Source organism: Crocodylus siamensis, chromosome 6, assembly GCF_052110815.1.
Source record: "Crocodylus siamensis isolate JL-2025a chromosome 6, ASM5211081v1, whole genome shotgun sequence".
NCBI lineage: Eukaryota > Metazoa > Chordata > Crocodylia > Crocodylidae > Crocodylus > Crocodylus siamensis.
In genome coordinates this window covers 53,517,757-53,532,719 of record NC_143400.1, presented here as the reverse complement: position 1 = coordinate 53,532,719, position 14,963 = coordinate 53,517,757, and the positions used below count along the sequence as shown (strand labels likewise).

At 44.9% G+C, this 14,963-nt stretch overlaps 1 protein-coding gene across 1 annotated transcript in view; it reads right to left on the bottom strand.

Moving 5' to 3' along the window:
- The window catches only part of EHHADH (enoyl-CoA hydratase and 3-hydroxyacyl CoA dehydrogenase), a 39,246-nt gene that overhangs the window by 13,253 nt on the left and 11,030 nt on the right, over nt 1-14,963 (bottom strand). The window contains exons 2-5 of the mRNA XM_090051800.1: nt 14,079-14,182; nt 11,892-12,067; nt 8,012-8,123; nt 6,330-6,434 (exon numbers count right to left, since the gene is read on the bottom strand). Of these exons, the coding sequence (XP_089907926.1) occupies nt 6,330-6,434; nt 8,012-8,123; nt 11,892-12,067; nt 14,079-14,182 (497 nt within the window). The remainder of the gene's footprint in view (nt 1-6,329; nt 6,435-8,011; nt 8,124-11,891; nt 12,068-14,078; nt 14,183-14,963) is intronic.

Below are 14,963 nucleotides of genomic sequence, written 5' to 3'. Positions count from 1 at the left end.
AGTTGTGTTAATTGTGCCATAAATTACAAGAATGCTACATATGCACTCAATTTAAAATGCCATAAAATGGCAAACCAGTCATAAAAATGTTCCACATACAATGAAGAACATTTTTATGGCTGGTTTGTATGGCACCTTATCTTGAATCCATGGCATACCCACACACTGGGGCTGTCCAGGGTGGAGGCCCAACAATCAACTGATGGTCAAAATCAGCCCTGAACAGGCCCAGGTCTCCAGCTGGTGGTGCCAACAATCTTTAAAGCCCTTTGGCTCCCCACACTGGGAGCCTCTCATCCCCCATGCTCAACAGCCTTTCTGGAGCTGCTCATCATGGAGGAGTTTGGGTTGGGAGGGGTTTAAACGCTGGTGGGGGAAATACTTGAACCCACCTCAGTGCAAGGGGAAGCTTTTGATCATGATTCCAGCAAACTGAATGGGAACGACTGGGATCCAATCTCTAATCCTAAAGTAGCCTCTCCTGCCATGCACAAGACAGGGCAGGAGCCGTGATGGCTGGGGGGAGGGAATCGGGGATCAGATCCCATTGCACCCCCATAAGAGCTTGTGCCAGGGTCATAAAAGAACAGCTGAGAGGAGTCTGTTGTTCTCTGCCAGCAACTGGCAAATCAAGAAGCCACCCCAATTCATGGAACTCATGACAAGATATAGTAGTTGCCATGGTGATGGCTAAAAGGAATTTGAATGGAGCAAAGTCTGTTGCATTTTAGACACCAACATTCCCTTCATCCCTTTCAAAAATATAATCAGGGAGCCAGTCTTGAGGCCTTTATTTCACCCAGAGGCATAACTAGCCATCTCAGTGCCTCAGAGAGCAAGAGAAGAGGAGGAGCTAAGCACCAGAGAGTGAAAGGCATCCCCTCTAAACAGGTGCCTGGTGCTAGTGTCCTGCTCACCCTTGCCCTAGTTATACTACTGCCGAAATCAGCATCCGGGCAATCCCCGTGTTCTCAATGGCAGTTTGCTTGTGTAAGGAAAGAGGCACAAACAGAACAAGCATCCTGTTAATGCTACAAAGCTTTCACAGGGAGCGTGACATCACCACAGCATCATGCAAACCATCAGCTAATTAAGTCTCCCAGTGCTCATTGCATGGAACACAACAGAGAAATTCATGGTGAGCTCCTCACTAGGTTGCTCTCAGTACATCAGCTCAACAGCTGAAGAGCTTATGGGCCTATCCTGGTCGTGATTCCTCACTCAGTGGTCTGGCATTGACAGAGGCTCTCTGTGGTCTTCCACCTTGTTGCCTTGTCTCCCACAACATCACCCCAACTATGGATGCACATTTGCTTCAGTGGTGGCAAGTACCCACCCATCCTTTCTATTCTCCTGGCACTGTTAGATATGAAAGAGTTGGCCCAACACTCTGAAGGTTCAGAAGAAGGGAAAGGAACAGTGCAGGGTGGATCCATAAAGTAGCTCCCCAAGTAGCAGTGGCCTTCCCCAGAGACAGCAGAGCCTCTGACAGAAATGTCATGAATGTGGTAGGATGATTTCCCAGGTATAGGATAAGTCACTAACATCCAGGAACCAAAAGTATTTAAGTCTAAATGTTTCAACTGAAAACTTTTAAACAACATAAAAAGAGAAGGTAAAACATCTATGGTGCAAATTGCCACACTTCAGATCCGATTTTATCTGAAGAAGGATTTCTTACAGAAACTAGACATTTTGGTTAAATCTGCTAGCACAAGAGGATTTCACTGAGCCTAAGGTTCATTGTCTCATTTTTAAACCTTCTCCTTTCCCAAATATTTTCATTATCAAAAGGAATCTCTCTGCAGTCCTTTAGCTCTAGCTATACCTTGTGAGTTTTCATCTATATCACGAAACAGGACTTTGGGAGTTGGCCTTACTTGTGAATCTCATGACTAAATAGAACTGCAATAAGGATAAGACATACTAAGAAATTGTGTGCGACTCTGCTGTTGGTTTGGGAAGGACCTATGGAAAAAGAGACAATATTGTACCTGCTGGGAAACATTTAACAAGGGCCTTGGACAGTGACTACCCTGGTAATTAGGGGTACTGAGGCAGAAGACGAAACAGCTACAGCCTCTCACAAACAGGAAAAATCTTGAACAAGAAGCAGGACTAGCTCTATGGTCTGATGCCCAAACATGGAACTGCTATGCAGGGGTTCATGATCAGCTCCTAAAATCAAGCCCCTCCTTTTCAGGCTGGCCAGGAACAGAAACACAAAGAAGGCAATGCATGTTGTCCATCAGTGAGGTAAGTGCTCTGCTTCCTCCTGTTTACCTCTGAGCAGTCCAGAAGGCAGGCTGGCTCAAGAGCGCACTTGGTGCATCCTACTTTGCCTAGAGAGAAAGGCAGTCCCAATGGTGAGCCACAAAGGGAGATTAAGAGGATGCTGAGATATTGGAAGCCTCCCCAAAGATGCTGGGGAGATTACAGAATGCTTGTAACTGTTGCTTAGTGCCTACCTATGGTTGTTACTGTTAAGCACTCAACATCTGCCTACAGTTATCAGTGTTTGTATGCAAGATTCCCACAGGCTCTCTGATGCTGAGAATAGACACATGTGTTTTGGCAAAATTAACACCATTGGCAAACGGTGACTCAGGCATTCCTAGTCATTTCTCTCACCTACAGCCTAATGCCAGCTGAAGCTGCCAAGACCCAAATCTGTCTCAGGTTCTGCTTAACTCTGAATATGACCAGCCTCTGAAGTGTATGCTTTCCTGCACTGCAGGCAAGACCACATCTGAGTGACATATGTGCTCATAGAGAGCAAGAGAACATCAGCTCAAGGATAGACTGTTCCCACAAAGACAGCAGTGAAAAAAAGAACAGAGAGAGAAATGTGCTGAGCAAATGATCAGCAACCATCTTCTCATACAGGTCAGAGAAGCATGCAGAACATCAGTCATGAAGAGCAATCAAATCCCAGGTCTGCCCACTGGTACTGTTTGCTACAAGTGCTGATGGCAATTTTCCAATTCTGTGTTGCCATCAGGTGGACAAAACTGCACCATGCAGCTTTGACTTAGTACTGCAATGATCTTTTATAAAGAGCAGCTAATGAAAGAACATTCCACTGGTAAGTGCAGGTTTCCAAAGAATTAACCCCTGACTGTATTTTTCAATGTTGTTCTCTTCCCTCCTTTTTTATAAGGACGCTTTGAAAAATAAAGATGTTTATTTTGGCTGCAAAGGGCAATTTGTCTGAGGCTCACACTGGAGACGGTTTGAAGAACTTATCTTAACTTACCTGATCTGCATCAGAACATTCTTGCTTTATTCCTGAATATGTAATTTAAGGTACTGTTCCTGCAGGCACTGTATAGTTACATATACATTTATCTTTACATGCCCTGAGCTGTATTTGAGTAAATGTGTTTTGCTAGGAGCATTCTGTAAGAATGTTTGAAGAAGGACTCTGTAAACCAACAGTGAAGGGAAGCTTGCATGGTATGTCAGTATGAAATCAGAAAGACTGATTTTTAGCCATTAACAGCACTAGCACAGAGTAAAGGTTGGGAGGAAAATGGTTTTCAGCTTGATTTTTATAACTGATATTCTACCTTTGTCCATCCTTGGCCAAAATCTGACTGAAGATGGAAATTCTAGAAGGGACAACAGCAGACAGCTGTCATGCAGCACTGTAAGAAACTGTCTGCCTTACATGAAAAATAAGTGCTTCACAAAACACTGCTGAAATGAAGTGCTATGTAAAGAACAGCAGATTCTAGCCCTGGTGTTTCCCATCCAACTGTGTCACTAGCTCTCTGAAGATGAGTGAGTCAGTTGGGAAGCATGTGCTGAAAGTGGGGCCCTACACATTCAAATGGAAGCTGGATAGAAACCAACTATAAAGTTGTTACACATTTTCAAGCACTAACTTTGTAGCTGTTTGGCTCTTTTTATAGCTGGATAGCCATTTTTTATGGCATGATAATTACTTTGCACATGTGGCCAGACTAAATTTATTGTGCGATTAACCAGTTAATTGTGTGATAATTACTTTTCACACATGGGCTGGTTTTACTTTGCACATGTGGCCACTTATTTTGCAGTTTACCAGTTAATTGTGCAATATATGTAATGTGTGCCAGGGGCCTGGAGGTTGCACATAAAGAGCAAGCCAGTTTCCTGACACTGTTGCATTTCTTCTTATGGATTTAGTCGCATTATGACAGAAGAGAGTGCTAAACTGAAGGTAAGTATCACAGCCCTAAGCTCTCCAGATAGATGCATGGCCCATGTCCATCCTATTCTTTCAGCGTAATCAGGTACTTTGCAGCCAACTATTTAGTTGGTCTAGCAAAAGGTATCACATCTACCCAAAGAACTTTGTCTGCCTATGGCCTTAGACCAATGCAACTACAACCAACAACTCTGCTCATGTTCATACATTGCAGAATTGGTTCCAACAGCACAGCCATTGCTGTTATTTTCAATTATTTCCAGCTTCAAGTGAACTTTTCTTCTGGTTGGAAGTGTCTCATCAGCTCTCCGTGCTAATTTTCATTGGATTTGCAAAATTTCTGATCTTTGTCCATAGATTTGATGACATCTGTGTCAGCTACCCAGCCTCTCCAAACACTATTTTTAACGTCAGCCTGGTCTTCATCATTCTGACCTACTGCAGAAGATGTGACTACCTTCACACAGAAGAGAAAAATCAACATAGAAATGCCTGGGAGCTTCACATGATTTCAAATGGCATAGGCAGAAAATCAGAGTTCTTGACAACTCCAGCAAAGTGACTAGAGTGCATTTTATGGTTACATTATCCTTGTTGCCATTTGTAAATACTGGTACAGACCCTACCCAAGGTGTTCATGGGTCTGGAGGACACTTTCGGGGGATCCTGGAACTTGCTGGAAAGAGTTTGCTAAGAAAAGGAGTAACACATCTCTTCTCCCCCAATATATGGAGGAGGGATAAATATGGAATTCGCATCCAAAACAGGCAGATGGAATAAACGAACAGAAGTTTCGTTGGTTTTTTCATTTATTTTAGAAACAGTGAAATGCATTAACCCATATATCAGTAGAGTGTTATATTTAGATAGTGCTTAGTTGTTTGAAAAAGAAAAAGAGTAAAAGAAGGACTCCCCATGTCACTCATTCCTCTCTGTGAACTATGAACACCAAAAACAAACTTAGAAAAAGGCAGAAGTACAGAAAGAGGGGAAAGCACCTATTGCAGGAGATCACCCCTGCCAGAAAACTCTTGGCCAAAATCCAATCCAAAGTGAAAATTGCTGCAAGACACTGATCTTGAGGAAGAGCCAACAAACTAAATAGCATTAAAAATATGGTGCATGTGGTTGTCTAGTCACCCTCTGGAAGATGGTCCCATTGATAGATCTCTTGGCATGAGCCCCCCCCCGCCCAGTGGAAATTCCCCTAGCAAGGGGAGTGCAGCAGAAAAAGCAGCTGCAACCTTCTTTGCACTCAGAACAGATGTACGTAGAAAAGCACCTGCTGCCTATAAAAGGCAGGAGGCAATGGTTGCCAGCACATGACTTTCATGTGCAGAGCTCCAACAGAGTTCCTAACAGGAGATAAACATACCATCCCAGAGGAGGCACCAAGTGGAAAAGTGGTATACATTCTTCCTGCCCTCCTGCAAGGTGATTCCTCTTGTGCATACACATCCCTGCACCACCTTTAGTGACTTTGAGCTCATAAACGATCTCTTCACACATCTCCCCTCTCTGCAATCCAGCTTCCCATCAGAATGGCAATGGAACAACAGCTGATGGCTAAAGGAACAGATAAATGGGCAGTAATGGACAGATTCATGGGGCCATTACATTTGGCTGGGGATCTGCCAGTCCCTCCATTAGAAGAAGGAAATTATTTTAAAGCAGTCGGTATTGATCGTGTAGCTGAGCAGCATATAACACCACCAAGCTGGGTCTTACAACCCTTTAGACAGGAAGTGCACTCTATCCTCTTAGTGAACAAATCTCAGCCTTGAGTGGAAGCAGCACTGGACATGGAAGATGACATATTTACCAAGCACAGTGTGTACAGAATCCTTGTTGCTTTTAGCTGCAGCTCTCCAAGCCCTCATTTGAATTTGGGTGCACTGAAGCTCATCAGTGTTTCCAAGTTCTTCAAAAAACAAGTGCTGCAATTAACCCTTTCCTTTATCATGGATTCAAAATTCAGCAAAGAGGAAGGGAATAAAGACGGTGTTTGGAAAAGGGTCACGTTTTCACAGCAGGCTTTGTTCTGTTCCATGCCAGCCAGTCTCTTTCTGAACCTGTAACCTGGTAGGATGAGCTGTCCCTTGCCATAACATTGTTACCAATGCCTTTCCCTCCTTACCAGAGACTTTACTTGCCAACTCGATGGCTCTCTCAACTGTGTTTTCCTTTACGATTTCATCAATTATGCCCAACTTTAGTGCTTCGGCTGCCAGCACATGTCTTCCTGTAACAGAGAAATAAAGGGGCTCAGTGTCCTGCTCTAAAAGATATTGCTCCATTCCACCTGATACAGCTTCTGATTTGGTCAGGCCTGAAGTATGTTCTTGGCCGGGACACAATAGTTGTACTGGACAGAGTCATGTGCTCTCAGCTAACCCATTCATTGGCTTTGTCCTGGAGTGGCTACAGCAGCTGTACTGTAGGTGACACAGAATGAGAAAAATGCAGAAAATATAGCTGTAAAGACTACCTAGTACCAATTTTCTCAGGTTACACTTAATTTAGAGCGTGGTTATACAACTTATTTTTCCCCAGGTGTTTCCACTCAGCTTAGCAGGGTACAGGGTACAGCAGGGACTTTTTGTTTAAACAGCCCCACTATGCCCCAAATATTTCAGTAGTCTGGTTCATACAGCCAGAAAGTAATTCCCTCTGATAAGAAAGCATGAGAATACAAAGGTATTTCTTCCCCTCTCAGTGAGCCCATTAGGCTCCAGCTACTTCTATCCTGACAGTGATATGTCGCTATCTGCCAGCATGTCTGTGCCCACATACACACAACAGTGTCTCATGTAGGTAGGCCATACAGTGTGCACAGAGGTAGAGTCAAATATGCAATATACCATCTATTCACACATTTTGTCTTTGTCTAGCCAAAGAGGTAAAACTGTAATTAAGGCTACAGTACTAAAAACTGTCATTTACTGGGTCAGAAATAGGTCCCTCTTATCCAGTATCCTGTGTCCACATAGGGGCAGACAGAGGATGCTGAAAGGGAGAGTGAATTGGGTCTGACCAGAGTTTTTCCCCCCTGTTGCTCTCCCACTTGCAGCCTCCAATATTTAAAATTGAGGAAGTTCTGATTCAGAGACTGTGCTCCTCACTCCAATGCTCAATAGCTACAGATGCCTCCAAGAATGTGACCAACCCCGTTTTGGATCTGGCTAAACTACCAGATTCCACCACATCTGGTGGCAATGAGTTCCACACTTCAGTGACATGCTGGATGAAAAAGAACTTCCTTTTGTTAGTTTTCAGCTTACTACGTACTAGTTTCACTTTGTGACCCCCTAATTCTTGCATTGTGAGAGATAATAATTAATAAATCCCTATATCCTTCCTCTTTGCCATTTATTATTTGTAAACTCCTATCATGTTCCCCTTCAAACACCTCTTTTCTAAACTGAGCAACTCTGGCTTCTTTAGTCTGTCCTCATCTGGAAGCCCCTTCATACCCCCAGTCATCCTTGGACTTTCTCTAGTTCTATATCCTTTTTGAAGTGTGAGGACTGGGCACAGTATTCAAGATGTGGATGCAGCATGGATTTATCAAGGAGCATCATGATACTTTCAGTTGTGTTTACAATTCCCTTCTTAATAACCCCTAACTGTAGCAAGCTCAGTACAATGCCTTCTGAACATCTAGACAGGCTAGGCAAGTTGTTCTTTGATTCAAGTGGTTTAGCTTGTGTGGCAGTACAATTTGCCTTATCCTGACTAGAGTGTGACTTTCATTAGGTGGAGCTGGCTATCATGGTCTCCTTGTCATAGACTCACAGAAGATAGGTCCTAGGACTTTACCTGTGGTGATTAGGTCAAGTGCAGCTGGTATCCCAATCAGTCGGGGGAGTCGCTGTGTTCCTTCAGCAGCAGGAAGTATCCCAAGGAGAACCTCTGGAAAACCTACCCGGGCCTACAACAAAAAAAATGCAAAGGCTGTGATTAGAGAGCAGTGATTATAAACTGCATCCAGAAGATGCAAGCAAAACAGACATACACTTGCATGCCATTCTACTCCAGGCTGCTGTAGGAGAAGCAGCAAATCTTTAACAGGCCTACACGCAACCTCTCACACTATATTCTACATGCACATGAGCATTTAAAGCAAGTCTGGCCCAAAAGTAGGAAGGATTTGGGGATTTGGAGGCTATCATGCTTAGGCATTTGTCCAGAGTTTGATTAAGCTGCTCCCAGGTACAAGTGCTTTCTGTGTTCATTTTGCTCATGTTACTGCTGATCATGTTATTCTGTAGGCCTGCAGGTTTGCAGTTTGGTGAGGGAGCTTATTAAAAAACTTGCCAATGAGGTTATAGCCTGAACAGATCACAAAAGTGTTTCTCTCTAGCTAACAGCTATTTGCATGTCAAAGAGCTATGGTGTGTACATACATACCTAACGGTAGGAGTGAGAGGATAGCAAATCTTTGAGCAAGAGGCAAAGCAATGGGCTACAGCTGGTGCTCAGAGCTCAGCCACAAACTGAAAATGCTGAACCTGGGTGCTCAGAGCCATCAAGATCACACCGCTGGAGGTGGGAGGGGGTGCTGACTTGCAGCCAGCATCACCAGCTGAGCAGTAGAGTTTAGAAGGGTTGCAAGTTTGCCCATGGAGCAGAGGAATGTGAAGGGATGGAAATGGAGCATCCTGGGATTCTGGAGGTATGAAAGGGAGTGCATTCATACAACACCCTGGAATGACTCCGGCAAAACAAATCAAAGAGAAACCTCAGCTAGAATGGCCTAACACTGAAACATCTGGAGGGTACTTATGGCAGTTTAACATCTCTTTACTAATGACTGCTCTTATTTTAAGTGCCTTTATTGGCTTTAAGGTAATCTGTGCCAATGCCCTTAAGCAGTGTTTGGCCACCTTTAAGAAGCTGTGGGCTGCAACGACTGTCCAACTGCTGCTTCTCCCCACCCTTCCTTCCCTTGGCTGCGGTGCTGGGCCCCAGGAGCTGTCAGGGCCAACAGCTTCCAGTCGTGCCTACACTGCAGCTGAGAGATGCAGGGGGTAGGGAGGAGCGGAGAGAAGCAGCACAGATGCAGTTTGCAGCTCTCCAGCCTGATGCAGCTGGCCACCAGCTGGAAGCACAGCCAGGGAGCAGGCTGGGTCCACCAAGCAGTGGAGGTGAAGCCAAAGCCCTCCAGCTCTGCGGGCTGGACCTAACCCATGGGCTATATATTGCCAATCCCTGCTTTCAGGTGTCAATAGCCAATTGCATTCCAAAGGGAAGAGCCACAGAGAAACCCAGATTTCCAGGCACTAGCATGGAAACAGCGAGATGTTGGGATGGGTACCCACGTATTAGCCTCACATGACCACAAATACATTCCAGACAGGACAATTATCTTGATAGGTATTTAGGATGCATCTGCCAGGAAGGAGTGGTCTTTGAAATCTCCCATACCTTGCTGCGAATCCTGGTCCTCAGCTGCCAGGGCACCTATGGTCAAGTGTGATTTTAGAGCAACTGATACATCAGGCTGGCCTCTTCTCTGGAAGAAGTAGGGGAACCTATAATAATTTTTTACAAACCAAGGGTGAGATCCCTGGAAGTTAGACATTTCCCCTGTTGCAGCTGTGAAGTCTTGTGCGAGGGCAGGTAGAACTAAGACTTGCACGAACAAGGAGTTGTTCCAGGGACTAACCCTAGCTTGTTCCTTCAGACAAGTAGCAGAACAGTGAGGAGAAACCGAGGTTCTTAGGGGATTTGTAAAAAAGACCAGTGGACTATCAGGAGGGTGAATTTTCATTCAGCTGATATATGCAACCCTGCATAGTGCCAGAGAAACATTGCATGGCCAACAGTATCCAACTACTGGTGACTATGTATGGGCAATGCCTTTATACCAACATAACTCAAGCAAGCCAATGAAGTTTTCACTGAGTCTTGGAGACAGATTTGTGACCCAGGGCTTATTTCCCTACCAAATTTTCAGTTCTTACTGCTTTGTTGTGGCCCTAGGGCTACTCTGTTATAAATATATTATGGGTAGAGCTGGCAGCCAGGCCTCTAGGTTAAAGTGGCTTTAATAATCCCCTCAATTTAACTGATTATAAATTCACAAGATTTTAACTTCCTGGCCTGATTCAGCCTGTGTCAAGTCTGTGCCCCAGGCTAATTTTTCTTTTTTGTTTCTGAGAAAAGGGTCCAGCCATTTCCAAAAACTTAGGTTAGGGAAAGATCAGTGGTTCTGCCATCTTAAATTTTGCAATAACTTTGAACAAGCTCTAACACCTCCCTGTACTGAAATATAGGAATGGAAGAGCAGCCAGATGAAGGCAGTGCCTTTGGCTTTTCCTATTAAAATCTCTTTCTAAGGCTGACTAATAAGTCTCTGGAAAAAAAAAAACTTTGCATATGTTCCATACAGCTTTTTGGAGACTTGCCCTTAAAACGCTTCAGTGTTTTATCTATACTGAGGACAGTTGAGCTCCACAGAGCTTTCTGCAGGCCAGCTAAACTGAATGGGCTCCCAGGATAGGCACAGGACTAAAACCCCAGAGAGGAAGCAGGCACAGAAGTAGTATCTGCTAGTTGTAATGGGACCTTGCAAATACCATACAAACAACAGCTCTTATCATTAATTCTGGCAACTCTTAATCTTTGAAGGCTGGAATGTATTACCACAATTTCTTTTTAACACTGTTTCCGTAAGCAACTTGTGTTTATAATGGCAGCAGGGTATTTTTTTCACAGTTTTTACTCAAAAATGTTTGGCCTAAAATAAAAAAAGAAAGCAAAGCAGAAAAAGAAATTAAAAATGTGCTCCTTAGCTGAAGACAACCATGAACATGTCAGACTTACAAGACAGAAATACGCAAGAGCTAACAGCATCTAGAAAAGGTCCTTTTGAACTGAAATTTCAAGGTTGCCTAAGCTATTGATGTCATTGTCCATATCACCAGTAGTGTACCAAAATCTGCCTGGATTATCAGTTAGAAACTTTGCTATTTCCCCACTAATCCTGATAGTGTGATGGAAAAGACAGTGTTCTGCTGAGATAGAGCAAAGCTAGAGGGAGGGGGTTAATTAATTGGTGACCCAGTGACCTCAATAAAATGACAAAATGCCCAAAAACCATTAATGCCATTCTTAAGGGAAGGCTGAAGTGTTTAATGATTGGTTTAAAGTCAGCACATTAACAGACAAGCATTTTCACATGGAAGTATTGCTCCAGGGCTGCATCCTGGTAACTCAGCAGAAGCTAGTGAATGCCCCTCCAGGAACAGGCTGTCTCCAACCGTGCAGATCTAAAAATAACAGCGTAGTACTACAACAGCACCAACACTGCTTAGCATGCATCAGCCTTGATCCGGAACGCCCAGAAATAGAGTGCAGCGGGGAGCCCATGTCGGCTGTGCCTCAGGACAGGAAAAATCATGGGATGAGCACTCAGGCAGCTCTCAGCACTAACCTAGAGTGAGCTGCAAGTGAGCCGTACAGGGAAGTGGTGGAAAAGCAGGTGAAGAATGGAGGTGTCTGAACAGATACTGTGAAGTCCTAGGCACGCAGATGAGGCAGTAAGACGAAAGCCTCTCCTCTGGCCCTACAGTGGCTCCTGGGAAAACCTCAAGGTGCCAGATCACCCTGTTATACTCTGCATACCCCTGTACAGAACCTGACCTTGCGTACCTGTGGCCCATTGCTGGACTCTGTTGTTACCATCACATCCTACCTGTGCATGTGCAATCCTGTAATGACAGCCCAGAGCTACTTCCAAGCCTCCTCCCAAAGCCACGCCTTCAATGGCAGCCACCACTGGCTTCTGACTTCTCTCTATCAGAGAGACTGTTTCTGCCAAAGCAGGTCTGTCTCTGGGCTGGAGGGAGGAGAACGTTCGAATATCAGCACCTAATGAAACACAGAGGAACTTAGACTGTAAAAAAACCCACAATAAAACCCCCAAAACACACACACACACAAAACCAGCAGAGGAAGATTTGCCTATCATGCCCCTTCCTTCTAGGAAACTCAACCCAGCTGAGAGACCATGGAGTCCAAGTCAGACCTGAACCTGCAAGACAGCGATCCTGATTCCCAGGCTTGTCAAGCAGGTCAAAGATGATGAAGAAAGGTAAAACTAATCAAACCCCTGCTCAGTGTCCAGGACCCTTTGTCACAAAACCTAATATTAGCCTTTTCCCTCTTTTGGGGTATAGGCTAAATAACTACAAGTGTATGCAGTAATCACAAATCAATGTCATGACACTACTGCAATTCCCAAGCAATGGGCTCATTTAAAAAACAGCCATGTCATGAGAAGAGGAAGGGTCTGCTCTGTGATGTGGGTGTTGTCTCCTATGGGCTGATTTGCTACAGCGCCCAGAGACAGGGTCTCTGACCCTGCTCCTTCCTAGTCCCAGGCTATTCCAGCTGCAAGTGCTGCTACTACTGTCTCCAGCAGCACGGTGCCACAGCTGGGTTCTCACTTCTCCCAGTGTCACTTCCCTTCCATCTGGTCTGAGGAGACCACAAAACACTCCTGTGACACCTGGAGGATCCAGGGCAGATGACTCCCTGGGTGTTGGGTCCCAGGTCTCTCCTGCTAGGTGGTGACAGATACTGTATGTGGTCATAAAGCTACAGGGAGCAACAACACAGAAGTGGGCTAGGGAACAGAGAGGGGCTGCTCGCCTGCCCACCATTTTTGTATACAGCTGCCATCCTCAGTCATGGCTCAGGATCAACCCTCAGGCAAACTCTGCAAGGCACCTCCTCACTAATTAAAATCAGTTGCCATGCAACAGTCATCCCTAATTCCTCTTGGCCATCCAGTCCCACTCCACAGGGAGCAGAATCCAACTGGGATTTCTTCAGCAAGAAACTTCCCAACACAGCATGGAAGTGTCATGCTGGGATTTCAGGTACCTGAAATCCTGGAAGAATACAGCTAATGTAACTGGAAACCTACCTGGGGGGGGAGTAGATGTTGGAAAGTAATATTTAAAAGTGATTCAGAGATCTGTGTATTCCCTAGTATTTAGAGCCACAGGGGCTGCTGGAAGGTAACCTGAGAACTAAATGATTAAAGGGTAGGTTTACACAGCATCCCTGCACCCAAACACCTCCCTCACTCCTGTTCACCCAGACCACAACCAGAAGCATGGCAAAGCTGCCCTGGGAACATCCCGCATAGGTGCTCTCAAGAGATCTAAGACCAGCCATGGGAGGATACCCCTGGAGCTGCAGCCCTGTCGCACTTCCAGGTTTGATATGTGTGAATAGGGACAGGATACTCAAGGGCTTCTGTCATGGGACATGGTGGGATGCAGTGCAGACTTTTAGCAACTCAAAGGTCCAGGTTAAGACATCTATCAAGGCTAGAGGGAGGTTGAATTCTGTATTGCAGTGCTATGGACTGAGCAGGTGCTGGATTCTATTTCCGTCCCTTGCCCCTGTTTACAAATACAAAGGAAAATAAGTCTTATATTTAGCATCACCTACTGGGAGTGTGAACCATGGGTAAAGAGGTGAAAAAGGATCCTATATGGTCAATCTCTGAGAAACACCACATTAAAGATACATCAGGTTCCTGTAGATGGTAAAGACTAGACTAATACAGGCATTGAAATACCCCAGACCCTGCTGCTATTCTGAAAAACTGCAGAATTTGTCACCAGGATACCTGTAGTGACTATAACAGGATTTCCATGGGACATTAAAGCAGTGACTCAGTGTGTGCATGCAGGTGTGTGTTGCAGCTTCTACCATTTACCAGTAAAGTCACATGACCCACAAACTGTTTCTCTGTGGGTCAAATCTTGATCCTATCAGTTAAAGGGCAAAGCTTCCAGAGTCTTCAAAGGGGCAAATAATAAGCAGAAGCTCTCCATCCATACCTACCTGAAGAAAAATGCCTTACCTGCAGAGAATTTCCCATTTGCCCCACAAATCACAACAGCTTTCACAGAAGGGTCCAAGTCTGCTTTCTTCACTCCTTGTGCTAAAGCCTGGATGACTGCAGAGCTAAAATAAATCAGAGACTCACTGACTGATACTTAGCCACTCTATGAATCAGAGAGGTTCACATTTCTCATAAATATTAATAGCAGGCCAGGCACAGCAGCATGGTGGAAAGGAGCACCGAGTCCCAGTAAGTTTCCGTAGACTAGCAAATCTACGCTGGATATCTTATGTGATATTCAACCCACTCCAGCCACATCTTCCACAGAAATCTCCCCAAGTGAATCCATGCATCCGTAGAGAGTCACACTGAGCTCAAGGGCATGTATTGTTGTTTAGGTCACACCCAAGGCTACAGTGCCAACAGTCCCTGTTAGGTCAGGAGTGCTCAACTCTCAGCCTGAGGGCCAGATCCAGCCCTCAGCATTGTGTAATCCAGTCCACACAGCTCCCTACAGATCTTGTGGGGAGTCCCATGGGCTGAGACCCTGGATGCTAGACTGGATATGCAGGGTGGCATGGGGCCCAATCCTGGCACATAGGGACCAGGTGGGGGCACTGTTAGACCATCACCCATTTGCTGAAATGCCTTGTAACACATTTATTTCTACAGAAAGCAAGTAAGCAAGCCAGCCCAACATGCAATATGGGAAAGACCATTTTTCTCCAAGACAATTATATTACTTTCCAACTTAAATGCTTGCACTCAAAAACAGAAATAGTCCCAAGTAGTTTATAAAACGGAATACCAAACCCTGGACAAGATAAGGAAAATATTTCAAAATCTTGCCAACAGCTCATGCTCATGGTATGATCTAGATAATTATCAGGCTTTGAGCTGCCA